The sequence below is a fragment of the Rhinolophus sinicus genome, chromosome 16, assembly GCF_057876585.1.
Source record: "Rhinolophus sinicus isolate RSI-liver-muscle chromosome 16, RSI-T2T, whole genome shotgun sequence".
NCBI lineage: Eukaryota > Metazoa > Chordata > Mammalia > Chiroptera > Rhinolophidae > Rhinolophus > Rhinolophus sinicus.
Window position 1 is genome coordinate 33,515,903 of NC_142516.1, and position 17,710 is coordinate 33,533,612.

The following is a 17,710-nucleotide window of genomic DNA, read 5'->3' on the forward strand; positions in this document are numbered from 1 at the left end:
ACCCTCATCCTGAAGGGCTCAAATGTTGTATAAAGGGTATTTTGGGCACGTGGAGCCGGGTCTGATTGGCCCAAGGGGCTTGGGGAAAGTTTTGAAGAGATGATATTTGGTTTGAACTTGGAAGGATTGTTACCTCACCACTTTCACAAAGGTTTTTGAGGTAGCTTTTGAGATTACACACCATAAAAAGGACCAATATAAATAAAGTCAGATATAGAGAAAATGTAACTTAAAAACTTAAGACCGAGGGAGAATTAAAATGTAGACATTCAGACCATGTGGCCCAACATAATAGTTAAGACATCCGTCCCTTTACAAAAACCAAAAGTGAAACATATTCTGTTACATAACATACGTTGTCAGAAAGAAGAAATACACAGTAGTTCCTGAACGTCAGTTGTTTTCCTTGGTACCTCACTCTTAGAGAGCTTTGTGGGGTGGAAGGGAGGTGGTGGTTAATGAGTGAACCTGTAAACCAGCACTTCTCAAAATGTACTCCAGGGACCCACATTAAAGTTACCTAGAGTGCTTGTTAAAATGCGGAGTCCTGGGCCCCAGCCTCAGACTTACCATATCAGAAGCTCTGGTTAGTAGGACCCAGGAATCTGCAGTTTTATATGCTTCCCCCGATGATGATTCTTCTACACCCCAGCTTGAGAACCTCTGTAGTGGATGGAAAGCTCACCAGCATTTTGAAAGCAAATACAGTAGCAAATGAGAATGCTTGGCTCAAGGTTGGGTGGGAATTGATAATGGAGGAGAGAGCAGGGCACAAGAAAGGCCACTTTCACTGAGGTAGGTGGTCCACTGCTGGCCCACTTACTTTCAGGTCATATTTTGGAAGACCTACAAAGTGTGGCAGTTTAGGCAGATGGCAGGGCTGCTCCTCAGCAGCGATGGATGAAGGAGCAACTAGCCCCACTATACCTGATTTGTCCAGCTTCCTCTTGGCCACCTGGGCTCTGCCAGAGGAGATCTGCCGAGCAAATACTTTGTTTTTCTCTATGCCCCCAATGCAGGGTTCTGAGACCACAAATGTGCTCTGCTTCCTGTTGAAACAGCGTTTCTTTCCCCAGGGTATCACAGGGGCTTGGATGGTGAAATGGCAGAAAGAACAGTGGTTGTTGAAATTGTGTTCTGTGTGCAGTGTGCCTGAGACATATCAAGTCAGCATTAGGGATAGATTATTCCTGTTTTCTGGTCACTGAGTAGTACGTTTTGAAATCTATTTCAGAATACACTTCCTTATTGGGAAAGAGTTGAAGGATGGGGTCACATTTCTTGTTCTTGGGTTATATTTGAAAATATTTATTGTTCAATTTTAAAGATATACCCAAAGGTAAAAAGAAAAATACCATGAACATCTGGTTTAAGAACTAAATTTCCAGTACTTTTGAAGTTTTTATGAATTAGATTTTAAAAGTCAATGAGAGTGAGGGGTGTAAATGTCTCATCATTATGTTGTTTTGTACACCTGAAACTAATATAATATATATGAAAAAGTAAAGAACCAGGGCGGCTGGTTAGCTCAGTTGGTTAGAGCGCGATGTTTGTAACACCAAGGTTGCCGGTTCGATCCCCACATGGGCCAGCGTGAGCTGCACCCTCCACAACTAGATTGAAACAACTACTTGACTTGGAGCTGATGGGTCCTGGAAAAACGCACTTAAAATAAATAAAAGTTAAAAAAAAAATTGAAAAAAAAATTAAAGAACCAAGTTTTATAGTTGGAGGTTTCATAGTGCACGTAGTAGGCACTCAGTAAATAAGGGTTGAATGCATTAAAAAAAACACAATGAGAAATTGTTAAATGAGACTTGAGAAGTCCCTTCTGGTGGCTCTCTGTCCTATGCTCGTCCATCAAGTTTCCTCAAGATTTATCGAAATCCTCTTTGTTGCTTATTACATCAGTGGCAGGGAAACAGGGAGAATAGCTGTGTGCCATCCACTCATCTAAGATTTGTTGGTGGACTCCGGGTCCATGGCAGCCAAATGGACACTCATGATTCTGTGTGATAAATTCCTAGGGGTGGGGAGAGCTGAGGGACAGTTCAGGCAGCTGCTTCTGGGCAAAGCTTTCCTTGATTCTCTTCCCTGGCCTGGAATTGACTCCCCTTCCTTTGGCCATGTCAGCTGTTTTCACCACTGTCACCCTCACCATTGTTGTCTGCTTTGTTGGTCTCCCCCCTACCCGCTGCCAAGGGCAAAGACCTCCTCCTAACCCAGCTCCATCACTGCATGCTTGGCACCAGCTGGCACGTGTTTCATGCTAACTGGATACATGTTTGGATGTGCTACTGTGAGTACTTGAGGTGGAGGAAGAATAAGAACCAATCTTGAGTGGTCTGAGAAGGCTTCCTAGGGGTGGTGATGTTTGAGCTAAGGCCAGGCAGCTGTTGAATTGGTGATAACAAAGTCCTTGGAGAACTTCAGCGAGCTTCTCTTCTCTGAAGGACTGGAGAGGTTTGAGATGCGCCTCGTGCGCTTCTCATTTCTAGTGTAAGGGACCACAAGTGCACCATGAGTTTGTGGGACCACTGCAAACAGCTGTCATTCCCATGCCTGGTGATTTGGTAACGCCTGGCTGTGCTTCCAGGGTGTATCTGGCTTTGGAGAGATTGGCTCAGAGAAAAATGGCCCACCCACGATGCCTGTGGAACAACACCAGTTGGGGAGGAGATAGCTCAGAGAGGGGCTGTACCCAGTACTGTCAGGACTGGCCAAGGAAACGGTCCAGTGTCCCAACTTTCAGAACCACACAGCTCTTCACACTTGCCTCATTCCACAGTTCCCAAATGTTTGAATTTCATGGCCCAGGAAAATTTCAGAAGAAACTGAGGGGCGACCCATGGATGCTAAGTAAGGATTTTTAGAAAATAAAAAAAAATAAAAATCAAGCTTTAAAATCCACCGTGATCATTTCATAAAAGAAAGGACATCTTAACGTTTGCTGTGCTGGGCAAGGGAGCAGTGGAATTTGTCTGAGTTGAGCTCACACATTGAAGTTATTGAGCGACTTACACGCAAGGCCGTGACCTGGACTCCCAGCCGAGAGGCCCACGTGGCGAGGCTTTAGCTGGGGGAGCCGAGGACAGGCTCACATCTGCTCATCTGCTTACGTAACCCTGCTTCCCAGCTCCCAGAGCCAAGAAAACACACAAGCCAGCCCAGCGGGACCGAGGGCCTGTGGTAGCACACGCCATGCGCCTCACAGCAAGGGAGTGTTGGCTCAGCCTGAGGATTGTCATAAAGCCCTCAGCCCTCTGCTTCCTCCCCTCACCCCTCCCTGAGACCCTGAGCAGTGGCACTGAGACCTGGTAGCAGGTTTGCGAGGTTCTGGGCAGAGCTGGTCACTGCCCTCCTGGAGTCTGAGCTCAGTGGATTTTCTCATTGGGACAGAGCCAGGTGTGCAGCGGAGGATGGCTCCAGCAGTGTGGTAGGTGTGCAGGGCATTCTGGGAGGCCTCCGGGCTGGCCTTGGACCCAGGAAGGCATTCAGCTCCAGGTCTGGAGTTGCCACTGACTGCCAAGTGCTGTCCACTCTCAGAGGTGTGAGCCACAGAATTCTCAGAGCTATGGAGGCTTCACAAAGAGAAGGTGGGGAAAGAGTTGCCAGATTGGTCAGGGAGGGCAGGTTCCGGGGGTCAGGGTGCTCTCAATGTGTTGGCAACATGATGGCGGCTGTGAGAGGGGTGCAGAGAGGAGCAGGAGAGTGAGAGGAGGCTGTTCAGTCATAAAGCTGTATGTGGAGCCCTTGGGGGAGCCCATGGGGGTGGTGGTGGGTAAGAGTTTGTGCGGGGCAGGTTGAGTTCCAATCCCTGTAATTTACAAGTGGAAACCCAGTATCCTGAGAGCGGATGGTACGTGCCTAAAGGTCATCCAGCTAGTCACTGGTGGAGCCGAACCAGGGCCCAGACATCCTCTTTCCTGTCCAAGAAACTACCCTGGGACCACTGTTCTGGAACTCCTGAAGGGGCAAAACTAATGCTTTCCAGCCTGCAGGTGTCTGCTCCAAGAGGCTAGGCAGACAAAACATGAATTCCTGTATTCTGGGCTGGTTTCAAAAGGTATGAGCAGGTTGGTAGAATGACAGTCCAGATGCCTCTTGGGTTCCCGAAAATGGGGTTATGTTTAGCAGTACCTTGAAAACCAAAGGAGGGGTGGGGCTGGGGGTTTGCAGATGTCTTGGGGCCCTCTGAAGTGAGACGAGCCCAGTGAAAGATCTTAAGTGTTTTTCACAAGTACACTTTGCAGCAGGGCTTCCCAGAAGGCTTTGCACGGGGCTGGGGAGTTGAGCAGCCCAGGCCTAGCGGGCCTTGTGGGGAAGGGCTGCTGCCTCCATGAGGTGTGAGTTGTAGGAGACTCTGAGGACCCTCATCGCCTGAGAGCCACAACACTTGTGAAGATGGGAGGTTCAGCTCCCCATTGCCCAACTTGCCCAAACAGAATCTCGTAGGCTTCTGTTAATTACTATCCACTTAGGTCCTTCCCAAGATCTGCCAAGTCAGGCTCTCTAGGGGAGGGGCTTGAGATTCTACATTTTTACAGATTGCCTCAGGCAAGAATGCTGGTAAGTTTGGGAAAAACTGGTCCAGGGCGACCCCTTACTTAGTTCTAGAATGGAAAACCTGCTCACCTGAGAGCACCCTGGCAGGTTGGAGCTGAGTAAGCAGCAGTCTTGTGAGGGACTGATCTGTGAGGGCCCTGTCCCTGCAGAGAGGGCAGTGAATGGCCAGGGAGGGACCAGGGCTTCTGGAGCTCTGAGGATCCCCTTCCTGCCCCAGGGGATCTGCTGTCTGAACTCTGGTAATGGAGAAAGGAAAAGGAAGAGGCCAGTTTGTTGCTTTGCTTTTAAGATTCTGGCCCATCTTTCAATGCCAAAGTTTGCTGTTAGAGGAAAGAGGGAAGGGCATTTCTAGCAAAGGGAAAAGTGTGGATGTAGGCATGGTTCATAAGAATGGGGAGGGAGGGAGAGCTGAGACTGAAGGGCCTTGTTACTAAGCTAAGAGGTTGGCATTACTTTGTCCAAGGCTACACAGCCCTAGAGCCGTTGGAGGCTTTTAGCAGGAAAGGAATGATCAGAGCTGTATCTCAGAATGAAATAAATGGGAACAGGTCCCATGATGATGGAACTGGGTCAGCGTGGGAGGTAGGGAAGGTGTGCGGAGTACTGGCAGGGACGGGGGAGGGAGCGGAGGAGACGGTGAGTCTGCACCTGCGGACAGGCTCGCTTTTCTCTTTTCTCGGGCTGTCTTGTTTCAGAAGGTGAGTGATCTCTGGGGACAGGGCTGCTTGGAGAGCCACGTATTGATAAACAAATAGGGTGACTGACTGGGCCTTGGGTGGTTCTCACCAGCATGTTTCAGGTGAACTTGTTCTGCATTTGTGGTCAGTGTTCTCACCTCTGTTCTGTAGGTTCCTTGCTTTGCTTTCGGGGCTAATTTGCTTCATAGGTGAAGCTGGTTACTCTAGAGTTAACAATTGCCAAAGTGTGTCCACTGATAAAATGGTTCTATGGCCAAGTTAAGTTTGGGGAATGGTGGGTTGAGTACAGAGAAAGGGGTTTCTTGACTGCACTTCTCAGAGCCTTTGGTGTATGGCATAACTTTCCAGAAACAGGATTTAGCAGACAAGTTTCCCACCATTATTTGACCAGGGGACACATTCTTCCACTGAGCATCTTGCTGGGATTAGTGTTCCCTGGAACCCATTTGGAGAAAATCTGTCCTACAGCGAATACTGGGGGCCTGGGTTCGAGTCATGACTTTGTCCCCAATTCCCTGTGTGTCCCTGGGCCATTCATCTTTCTGCCCTCACCATGTGTGCTGCATGAGGAGCAGTCCCAGCCTCAAGGAGTGCGGCCCTCTCTTAGCTCCACCTGTTTCTACTTAGGAGACAAGGATTTCCATGCCTGTATCTGGATCTTGACCTTTGCTTTTCCTTCTGCTCCTGACTTGCCACTAAATCAAAATCCATGTCTCATCAGTTTTTCTTCTAAGCCAAAAAGCTCTCTTACTAATTTATTTCTCTCATCTGGAGCCATGCTCTTCCAGGCCAGAAACTTTGCAGTCATCCCTGACTTTTCCTACCTTCTTCATCCCCTTTGTTGTTTCTTCATCCCTTCTGCTAAGCATTCTTCTTTGATGTTCTTTCCAACTGTATTTTTTTTCTCTTATTTCCCCCTGAGTCTCCTCTGGGGGTCTCATTTCCTCCAGTCCCTCCCCATCGAGTTTGTTTCATCTGTGCATCAACACATGAGACATGGATTATTACCCAGGCAACTTTTTGCTACTTTCTGATGTTCCTGACACTGAAACACACACACACACACTCTCTCTCTCTCTCACACACACACACCCCTTTCCCCAACCTGGCTAGATTCAGAGAGAACCTATCCAAAGGGGTGTGGTGGCAACCTCAGGATTTCTGAGAAAGTGCTTTCTCTTTAAAAACTTTTTTTTCCCCACATCATATATATATATTTTTCAGTTACAGTTGACATCCAATATTATTTTATATTAGTTTCAGGTGTATAGCGTAGTGGTTAGACATTTATATAACTTATGAAGTAACCCCCCGATAAGTCTAGTACCCACTGGGCACCATACATCGTTTTTACAATATTATTGACTACATTCCCTAGGCTGTGTACTTTACATCCCCGTGACTATTTTGTAACTACCAGTTGAGAAAGTGCTTTCTCATCCATGCTCTCTGATGCTCACGACAGCCTGTCAGGAAGTCATAGCAGGAATTACCCCATTTCCATTTTACAGTTGAGAAACACAGTCTGAGGGGGGTGGCGTCTTGGATAGGTCAGTGCTTCCTAGGCTTGCATGGTACTGACGAGTGTCCTGGGATGGTTGGTCACACTAATGCTGGGTGTGAGTGCCTTTTTCCACGGACACATTGCCTCTTAGGAGGAGCTGTCTCCTGCGGTCTGGCCATCTGACACCACCTGTAAAGCCACGAGTCCTGTGGCCTGCTAACTTCTCCTTCCCTCCACCTCTCTAGTCGGCCCCATGCTGATCGAGTTTAACGTGCCTGTGGACTTGACACTTCTGGCGAAACAGAACCCGGAGGTGAAGGTGGGAGGTCGCCACGCCCCCAAGGACTGCATCTCTCCTCACAAGGTGGCCATCATTATTCCATTCCGAAACCGGCAGGAACACCTAAAGTACTGGCTGTATTACTTGCACCCAATCCTGCAACGTCAGCAGTTGGACTACGGCATCTATGTTATCAACCAGGTGATGTCTGGGAAGATGGAGTGAGGGAGGGAATGTGTGTGTATGCCAATGTGTGAGCAATGAGGGGGGCGAAGGAAAGGAAGGGGTTTCCTAGACATCTGGCATTTTACAACCCCATGACTGCCATCCTCCTCATCTTAAACAGTGTAGGTGAGCTAAAGGCCATATAATGTGCCTGCTTGTTGCTATTAATTCTCTTGGGCAAGGGAAATCGGTGAGGTGTTTTGTTTGTTTGTTTGTTTTGTTCTTTGGAAGCAGCCTTCCAACAAAATTGAGAGAAAAATGACAACCCTAATTCTTCCCAAAATAAAGCACTGATTTTCCTGTCTTTGGGTAGCTGTGTATTTTCCTTTTAAAAAATAAAAACACCCATTTAGATGTCAGACCGTTAGGCAACTTCAAAGTTATCTGGTCTGATGGCGTCTTCTGGGGTACCCACAGGAGACAACACCCTTAGTTCAGGCCTGGATGCCAGGCTCCAGCTAAATGTCTGGGGAAGTGTGATTTGTGGGCGGCTGAGCATCCCGTGACTGGGCCGAGTCTGAGGGAAGAGAGCTCATTGTCTGAGCCACATGTGTGTTGGGCTTAGCGCTGCTTAAGAAACCAATGAAGACACGTCAGCCTCCAGCACCATGACCTGGACAATCTGATTCCCCTAAGAGGCAGCACTGCTGAAACAACTTTGCTTATTTCCAGTCTGAGGAGCATTCTTATTGTTCCAAGAGTATAACTTTGATATTTCAAGTTTATTCTGAATACTTAAGTTCATATCTTTAGACTGTAACCTCCCCGGTACAATAACACATCAAACTTATCTATATACCAAATTTCATTGAAATTCATCAGAAGAGACAGAGTATGCCCATTTCTAAAAGGCCCAATGTCCCTTTCATTTCAAGATAAACTTTGGATCTGCTTGAGGCAGAAAAATTGTAGGTAGTTGACAGCTTCCATCAAAGTGAGGGACTTTGCGTGCCTTCCCTCGGACCGTAAGCGAAGCTGGTATCCGCAGCGGTGTGTCCATCACGCATTTCTGAGGACTGCCGTGCATAGTGCTGTACCATCTGCTGCGGGGAGATGTTAAAAAGGTGTAAGGTCCCAGTTCTACTTGCCCCGAAGCCTCCCTCCCCACTCATAGCAAGTGGAGCCCTTCCAGGGAATAGTTTGTTAACAATCCCAAATAGCGTATGACTGGATGGTGGCTGCCAGATGATCTGGAAGCTCAGAAAGGAGAGAATGAGGACCTGGAAGACCTAGGATACAAACTAGGTTCTAAAGGCTGGAGGGCGACGTGGGCATCTCAGCTGGGGCCAGTGAACAGGAACTGAAAGGCAGACATGAGCCTTGCACGTTCCTGGAGATCTAGATAACCTTTGAGTATAAAAATAGCAGAAGTTAAAGGGCAGGGCCAGGTGTGGGAGCTGAGTCTGTCAGGCAGGAAAGAGCAGAACAGCGCCGTTAAGGGGGAACTGAGCCCAAGGTTGGAAGGGCAGCTGGCGGGCAAACCCCTTGGGGCTGTTTGAGTCCAAGCTTGGCCAAGTGAAGCAGGGACATAAAATCTATGAGCAAGACAGTTGTGGGTCACCTTCTAAGAATATTGGAGAATGTAAGAGAGAACAGGTAAATGCCCAGGCCACTTCAATCCAACAAGTATTTGTTTAAGAAAAGCCCTGTTATCAAAGAACACTTGTCTGATGCCGATGAGCATATACTGATCATGGCCAGAGTCAGGAGCCCGTTATTAAAGCAATGACAGTGAGTGCCTGGGAGCGGGAGACAGCATCACCGGGAGCCAGTAGGGATTACTAAGAACAATCCTTGCCCCAGCGGCATCTCCTTTCGCTCTTTAACAGTTACGGCACCAGTAGATGAGTGATACATTTAGTAACAATGTTGTCAGATCTCATTCATCAAGACATCTGATGGTCTCCCACAAATCTTCCTGAGCAGAAGATAGATATTTGTGGTCTGGACGGCATCTAAGTCTACACTGATATGTCTACTTGGGTAAAGAAGGCAAAAGAGAGTTAGTGATGATGCAGAACTTTTAAATTTAGGTGACTACCTATGGTCAAAGAAGACTAGAGGGGAACATGCTAATGTGTGTGTGTGTGTGTGTGTGTGTGTGTGTGTACACAGAGGGTGCCAAAGAAATGCATACACATTTTAAGAAAGAAAACTATTAAAATTGTAATATATATGCTGATGACAAAAGATGAATACAAGTCTAGTGTCTACATTTTTTTGGCACCCCACATGTATAGTATATTTTAGGTGAATGTAAGACTTCTCTGTTCGATTGTAAAGTCAAAACAAATATTGGACCAGTAAAATTCAGCCACCATCTTAAATTCCTATGACATAATTTATATAGATAATCCTCAGGTTTCAAACAATGGATTTCCAAATGTCTTACACCAGCTATATACTCCTGCCTGCCCCAGTCCAAGCTGGCTGAAAAGCTAAGCAAGCCCGCATGGACCAGTGGCACCGCCGAGCTGGCTAATACTAGACTCTGCCTAAACCGGGGCTTCTCTCCAAAGTGTGCTTTCCAAAATGAAGATGAGGCCAAATGCATTTGAGGAATGCTGGCTTGAACAATGGGAAGCAGGTCCCATTCCTGCAGAGCCTTCAGGTACCAGTGTACGTGACAGTCTCCAGAAGTGCCCAGCACACGGTGTTTCCTGGGCCTGTTTGACTGGAGAACTGTTTTCCAAGAACCATCTCAAGTAATGAATGTTTTTTGGATCACGTTTTGGGGAAAGCAGGCAGTCCCCCCACCTCCTCACTTTCTCTAGGATACTGAGACTTCCCCATTCTCCCTCCCTCCTGTCTTTCCTACTTGCTGCTTAGCATTGGAAATATTTTATTTCTAGTTTTTCAAACATATTTATGTCTTTTTTCCCCCTCTAGCTTTGTCGGTATCATCTCCTCCCTCCCTCATCCATGTCTTTTTGTCTCTTCATCTTTTCCTTCTCTTGCAAGGGTTAGCTTTTCACCTTAGGAGAATGTTTCCTCTTCATCTCCCTGTCGTCCAGCTAATTTTATTTCTTCTGCTCCAACTCTACTTTGGTTATTTGTCTGGGAAAATACAGGCCGACGTCCAGATAACCATTTCTAAGAAGGAACTTGAATTCTGCCCTAGTTTATCTGTAAAGAATATTACCTGTGTCATAGCTATAAAGAACATGTAATAAAGTGATGATAGGAAACCGAAATCTTTTAAAAAAGAGGCCAAAGGAGAAACATCTGCTTTATTCCCCCATTTACAACTTAGAAACCTCCAGTGTCCTCTGTTTTATAGTAATTTTAGAGGCAGAAAGGGAGTTAGTTAGTAGTATCTGGCTTTGACCTTTGTACTGCTGAGAGAAGAGGTTTGTTAGAGTCTCTCAGTGCCTCCCTGTCGCGGGCACCCTGCTGTCATTTTGCTTCTTCAGTCACCCACCCCATTTAAGATTAGAGAGAAAGAATCCTTAAAATAGGGGGGGCCTCTGAGACATCTAGTCCAGGGGTTTTCAAACAGGTTTTTAAGAACAGAACCTCTTTTTGCCCCATTAAAATGCTACACAACCCTCCATCTACAGTGGGTCACAATGGTGCTGTTTTGCTTGAAGAGGGGCCATGTCGCCATCTCTATCCTTTAACTTCCCCTTCGGTCTTTGCTGGGATTTGCCTGGACCCCTGAGGCCAGATAATGTGACAACATCTGCACTGTTTCACAAGTGAAGAAACTGAGGCTCAGAGAGGGGAAGTAGAAAGTCACATACGTTAAGAGTAGAGCTGCAGCTCAAACCCCTGTTCCTGACTCCAGAGCCCTCTCACTGCATGGGCAGTAGCTCTCCTTCCCCTGAAGTGTTTCTCAGAGCCGGTATCCGGCGATTGGAGTGAGCTCCAGCTCAGACTGCCTGGGTTCTGACTCTGCCACTTTCCAGCTACTGACCTTAGGCTTGAGTTCTTCACTTTAAATTCAGTTGAGTTCCTCAGTTTCCTCATTGGTGGGAGGACAAGGTTTTAGCACCTACGGCACGGCGCTGTGAAGCATCTGGCACATGATGAATCCTCAGTAAACATGAGCTGTTACTGCTGTGATTTGAGTTTCTTCTCACTGACATACCCCACCGCCATTCTTCCTGCCTGTTCCCTCTGCCCAGTACTATGGTGATGAATCCTGACTGCTCTCCCCGCCTCTTGCTTCATCCTCACTCAGTGACTCAGTACCAGCATGGAGAATCTCCCTCTTGTGTGTGTGGCCTCCCTGGGGTCACAGGATAGGGGATAATGACATGAAAGAGAGAACCATCAGGGGACAGAATCTCAGGAGATGTAGGGGCCATGTCAAGCCAACAAGCTCCTTCAGAGTACGGTGGTGTCTAAAGCTCCCCCCCACACACACACACACATGGGTGAGCTTTCACGGGCTTTTGTGGCTCCTACCTCTGTCCACATGAAGCTCTTAACCCTGCCATTTTGGTTTAGGCCCCTCCAATCACCATAACAACTTATATCTCATGTTAGTGGGGTTGGGCGGTGGTTTCTGGTTGAGATGGAGAACAAGCATGGCTGTTTGTCCTCAGGTCCTAGCCCTCCAGTCTTGGAGAATCCTGCTAGGGTTTTGACACATCCAGCCTCTTGGAACCAAGGGTGCTGCTCTGAAGCACCATGTCCTATGTGAGGTCCAGCACTGGGACCTTCATGCAGAGGTCAACATCAAGATAACATCGCAGATGGGAGGGTGCATATGGCATTTCCTTGTACTTTAATCATGAAAGGAAGAAGCTCTTAAAACCACCCAAGGTAACCGGAAGCTAGATTGCCATTTAACAGCACTAGCCCTGGTTAAGAAATACAGGATGTTTATTGAATTAACGATCATAAAAGTTACCACACAGGTGAGGAATACAGGCCCACCTGGCCAGGTGGGTTTGTAATCTTTGTCTTGGAGCCGGCACCTAGGACTGTTCTCTCCAATTTTGTTTATATATCCTCTGGCACCTCTGATCTGCCAAGATCTTTCTAGTTCCACCCATGTTACGCCTTCTCGTTAAACCCTTCAATATGTCCCCACTGCCCACAGGCAAGGGTCGGAAGCGCCTGAAGCATTGAGCTCAGCACCCAGGACCCTCTGCAGTCCAGCCCTGACCTACCTCCACCCATTTCCTTCTCAGGCCTCCGTCACACCCTTTGTGTCACAGCCATGCTGGCATTGCCATCTTTACCCAGACATTCTCTGTGTTCCTGCCTGGTGCCTTTGCTTATGCTGTCCCCTCTGCCCTGCGTGCCTGCCTTCCCCTCCCATTTGCTGTCCATTTAAGGCCCCCCAACCTCATTAGCTCTGTGAAGCCCTGTGTGGAGCTGACTTTTCGCTCCTTGATACTCCCAGGCCACTTAGCGCTTCCTAGACAGGGATGAGTGGCGCTTGCCTGTGTGTGTGCTCACCCCTGCTGGTGGCCCCTGGACTCCCAGTCCCCCAGGTCTGACTGCGTTTGTGTCCCTGACCACACAGCTCCATGCATATTCTAGTGCTCATTTAGAGGTTGGGGCACAGCGCTGTTCCCTGTAACCCCTGCCTATGTACTGACACCTACTCTCAGGACCCCTTGCTCCCTGCTCTCTGACAAGAGCTGTGCCTCTTGGCAGTGACGCCTCCTTTCCCAGTCAGGCCAGGTCAGAACCTGCCCGGCCCTTTCCCGGTTTCCTGCTCCTTGATCACCAGAGCAGGCTGCCTGGGACACAGCCCTTGGGCTGGCCTCCCTTTTCAGGAAGAATGCAGAGAACCTCCTTTAACTCTGTGGTTATTGATAGTCATGAAGCTTCTTTATGGTTCTGGTCCTTTGGACTGAACATCATTCATGGTCTCACTTTGAAGTTTGACCCTAAGAACCCTCCAGGGAGGCAAATGGTCATTCTCATGGTTCCTGCCGAGGGAAGGCTCATGAAGGTAAGTAAGTAGCTTGTGTGGGTCCCATGATGACTGGGCGCAGGAGCTGGGATTGGACAGAGAGCACCTGAAGCCTAAGGCGATGCCTCACCTTCCCATGTTTATTCTCTGAGCATTCAGTTCCCTTACTGGGTTACAAACAGCTCCACAGCCACTTGGCAATGCTTGAGTCCCACTGGGTCACAGGGTGCGGAGGGGGGTAGCTTTGGAGTAACAGCCTCAGAACCCTCTGGGAGGGTTCATAATTGCCCAATTATGCTAACGGCTAAACCCTGGCCTGAAGGGCTGGGGTGTGGGGGCAGCAGAGGGGGCACCTGGTTTTGTCTGGCTTTGGAATTTTGTCCCTCTTCCTTTTCATCTCTGCACTGTTGTGAGGTGGTTCCAGGCTGCTTGTCTGGGACCAAGTGTGGGCAGGTTTGGAGGGAACCCTTTGGAGCCTCGTGAGTAAGAGCATCTGTCACCAGACCTCAGCAGTTTATCTCTGTCGCTGGGCCAGGCAGCTGGTTCCTAAATGAGGCCCAGATGAATTGGGGTGAAGCCGACTCCTGAGTCCATCCCATTACTGAGGACAGCTGCCTGGGCCTGTGGCCCCCATGGGTTTGGTTTCTATCTTGACCGTTCATCTCTGTTTACCATCCTCCACCCCTGCCTTCCATTTCTTCTCTGAGCTGTCAGCATCCAGATTGCTGTGTGCAGGAATGGGGCTCGGGATGGGCAGGCTGACCCTGTCCTGCAGCACCCTCTCGGCAGAGCACGGGGACCTTTTGGAGCCTGGGGCGCCAGAGGGTTGTGGGAGGGCTGAGAGTGTCAGTGTCCCACTACTGTTTCTGCGCTGCCCCAGTGATCGGATGTCTCCTTTGCTTTGTGTTTCCCCCTCTCTGTCCATGACTTGCTCCGTTCTCCTGGGGAACATGTCAAAGCACTTAGAGGTACTCACCGCGCTGGTGAATCACCTCCCCGGACATTCTTCTGGGAAATGCCATTTTCTCTGGTCACCCTTGACTTTGGGACGGAATAACCGCTTATTAGGAATTTGCCTTTGCCCTGGAACAAGGGTGGTCAAAATGGGCCCTTTGTGCTCTGCAGCCGTGACAGTTGCCTCTTTCCTTATCTCTCTCCCTTGCATCCATCCTTCTCTCTTTTTTCTTTTTTTTCCTTCCTGGGGTGGCCTTTTGCCTTTACTTGTTAATTCTGTTTGTAGCAAAGCCAGCTGAAGGAGGAGCTTCTCTCTGTGGTCTGCTTCTTATTCTCCACCTACCTCCTCGTCTATACCCTCCACCTCCTAGAGAGAAAGAGAGAGAGAGAAAGAGATAAAGGAGTGTTGACCTAACTACTGCTGTGACTGCTGCTACTGCTGCCACCACCACTGCTGCCACCCTGGTAATGTCCACATGCCCCCAAATCAAACCCAGAGCCCAGGCCCTGCTGGTCAGGGGAAGCTGTGTAATAATCCTGCCAGTGTGCCATGCCCGGGTCCCGAGGTCTCCCAAGCAAGACCATGAGCTCTGTGGGCTTGCTTAGAAATGCCCGCCCACTGTGTAGAGGTCTAAGAGACTTTGCCTTCTTAAAATCAAGCCACAGGTGAGCTCATACTGTATGTAGATAGACTTTTATATCCTGCTTCTTTCTTAAATTCTGTATCATCAGCATCTTCCCATGTTGTTTCATAGTCTTCATAATCGTCACTTTCCATGCCTTCATAGTAACTCAGCATGCAGTTCTACTGTAATTAACTTAGCCTTTCCTCTGCAGCAGGCCTGTAGGTCATTTCCGCTTTCTCACCAGTGTCAATAATGCCAAGATGAACATCTTTGAGTGTGAAGCTTATTCTGTGTTTGCATCTTCCACATTTACGTTTCCCCAGGCTAGGTTTTTCGATACAGGATTACGGGTTTGGAAATGGTTTAAACATTTTTATAGTTCTTAAGATAAACAGCCAAATTGCTTTCTGAAAGAGAAGGCTTTATTTTCTAAAGTGTTTTTGTGCAGAAAGTCAGTGCCTCAGGAACAGGCAGAGAGGCAGACATCCCGCTATGGCTCCTCTGTGTTCACCTCACCCAGAATCCCCGCGGACTGTTCTTTTAGGCCAGTTCTCTCTGAAGGCAATTTACAGCCTCTGACCTATGTTCTAGTCTGTCGTGGGCCAAGGATGTACTCACTCTTGTGAGGAATTACTTTGTCAAGCAGAGAACCAACCTGTCAGCTTCCTGATCCTGGAGGGCCCATTCGAAAGTCACGGAGTGAAAAACGTAAGTCTCAGATCCAGGTTTTGCTGAAGGCCTGGCCAAGCTCCGGGCTACCGTATTATTATGGTTAAAAGCTAGAGGTCCAACTGCTGTGAACTCATGGGTGAGTTGCTATTAGCCCTCCACACACTCAGCATTTGTATAATCCCAGGCCCTTCCCAGCAGTCTCTGGGGATCACCTCCCAGCCAGCCTGTCTACCATCCCCAGGTCCCACTGCAGGACTGCCCAGCCAGAGCTTCCTCTGCTTTCCTATCGCCCATTTTGTCCAGGCCTTTCCTCGGTGTCTCAGTGGGCACAGAAAAGCACGCGGAGGGTGTTTCGGCAAACATTTCCACTGACTGCAGACCTGCTTCAGGATTGATGGGGTGAGAGCCTTGGGACAGAGGGGAGTGGCATTGTGATGGGCAAGAGCCTATGCTCAGAAGTGACATTGTCTCTCCCATCACAGAAATTCTGATTCCTCGAGTGTCTTGGCTTGGGGTTGATGTTTCCAACCTCACTGCTGCTGTGTCTTTTGCTGGAGAGGGGACCAGGCATGGTCAGTCCCCGAGCCATCATGGTCTGGGGACATGTCTGCTGCTGAGCATATGTGTGCCTGACATCCAGGGAAAGCAGGGTGGTTTGACAGATCTTCTAGAGACTATTAGAACTTGGACAAGCAGGAGCCATGGCTTTTCCTACTTGGTTATCTGTCCCCTGTTGGAATCAGGGGAAAGTTGCACTTGGCTTAACTACAGTCAGAATTTGCCTAGGGATTGGACCAGACTTGGGTATCTGTCCCAAAAGCCCCACAAAGGCTGCTTGCAAGTGCAGTGCTCATGTCCATGGAGCAGGGGCGGCATGAAGTGGGGAAGTGGAGGCCCTGCCTTAGCCCCAGGGCATGCCTTCTCCACTTGCCCACCATTACTGCCTGGTCTCGGGGTCTCACATGAATCAAGTAGCAGCTTCCAAACCAGTCTCCCTGCCTTCAATTGGGGGGTGGGGCACAAGCCCTACTTGACATGCAAAACATAATCCTTGTTTAAAACCTTCAAAGGCTCCCTGTGGCCTAAATCAAAGATAAAGCCTGAGTATTTTAGCAGAGTACCCAGCCTCCTCCTCCATTCTATGATTTGGCCCACCTCTCCCTTCAAGTCTTATTCTGGCTTCCACATTCTGTCTTTCTTGTAGTTCCTTGAATGTTCCCTTTTCCTTACAGCCTTTACAAATGCTGCTCTCTCCTAGGGAATACTCTTACCAGACCTCCCCACTAAACTTGGCTAACTTTTCTGAAGCCTTCTCCGATCCCCTAGGACTAGGTTAGTGTCTCCAGCTCCACCTTTCCCATTTGCACTTGGCTCAGTACCTTTGCTCCCCTCCCCTCCCCTCTCCTCCCCTCCCTTCCCCTCCCAGCTGTCCACCATAAAGCATTAATCATCTATTACAATTGCTTATTTAACTTGAAAACACCTAAGAAGTGGGCCTGTGTCTTTTCCTTTTCTATATCCCTACTGATAAGCATGAGGTAGACACTCAATAAATATATGAGAGAAGGAGAAACAGGATCCTCTGGTCCTCTTCTGTCTCTGGGGCTGGCTTGCTCTTTTCTTTTTTTTTGGTAACTGCTTTATTGAGATATAATCACACATCATGCAATTCACCTATTTTGAGTATTTAACTCAGTGGCTTTTCGTATATTCAGAGTTATGCATCCATCACCACAAGACCAATTTTAGAGCATTGTCATTATGCCATAAAGCTACCTCACGCCGCTGAACTCCCAATCCCTCTGTTTTCCCCCAGCCATGGGCAACCACTAATCTCTCTGCTTGTGGATTTGCCTGTTCTGGACATTAATTTAAATGGAGTCCTAACAAATATGTGATCCTTTGGACTGACTTTCACCTAGCATAATGTTTTCAAGGTGCATCCAAGTTGTAGAATGTGTTTGTACTTCATTCCTTTTTATTGCTGAATAATATTCCATTATATGGATATATATCACATTTTGTTTATCCATTCATATGTTGATGGACATGTGTGCTGTTTCCACTTTTTAGCTATTGTGAATAATGCTGCTGTGAACACTGTATAAAAGCTTTTATGTGGACATATGTTTTTATTTCTCTCGGGTATGTACTTAATTTCTGGGTCATATGGTAACTATCTATCTGAGGAACTGCCACACTGCTTTCCAAGATGGCTGCACCGTTTTACATTCCCATCAGTAGTGTAGGAGGATTCCATTTGCAGTGGACATACTGTTTGCTCTTTCTGGTCTTTACTGTAAATGAGGG

General features: G+C 48.1%; 1 protein-coding gene across 2 annotated transcripts in view; it reads left to right on the top strand.

Annotated features, from left to right (window-relative positions):
* Window positions 1-17,710, top strand: part of B4GALT1 (beta-1,4-galactosyltransferase 1) — a 49,097-nt gene that overhangs the window by 18,615 nt on the left and 12,772 nt on the right. For both annotated transcript variants that reach the window (XM_074330643.2, XM_019734236.3), the window contains exon 2: window positions 7,014-7,249. In XM_074330643.2, coding sequence (XP_074186744.1) covers window positions 7,014-7,249 — 236 coding nt within the window. The remainder of the gene's footprint in view (window positions 1-7,013; window positions 7,250-17,710) is intronic.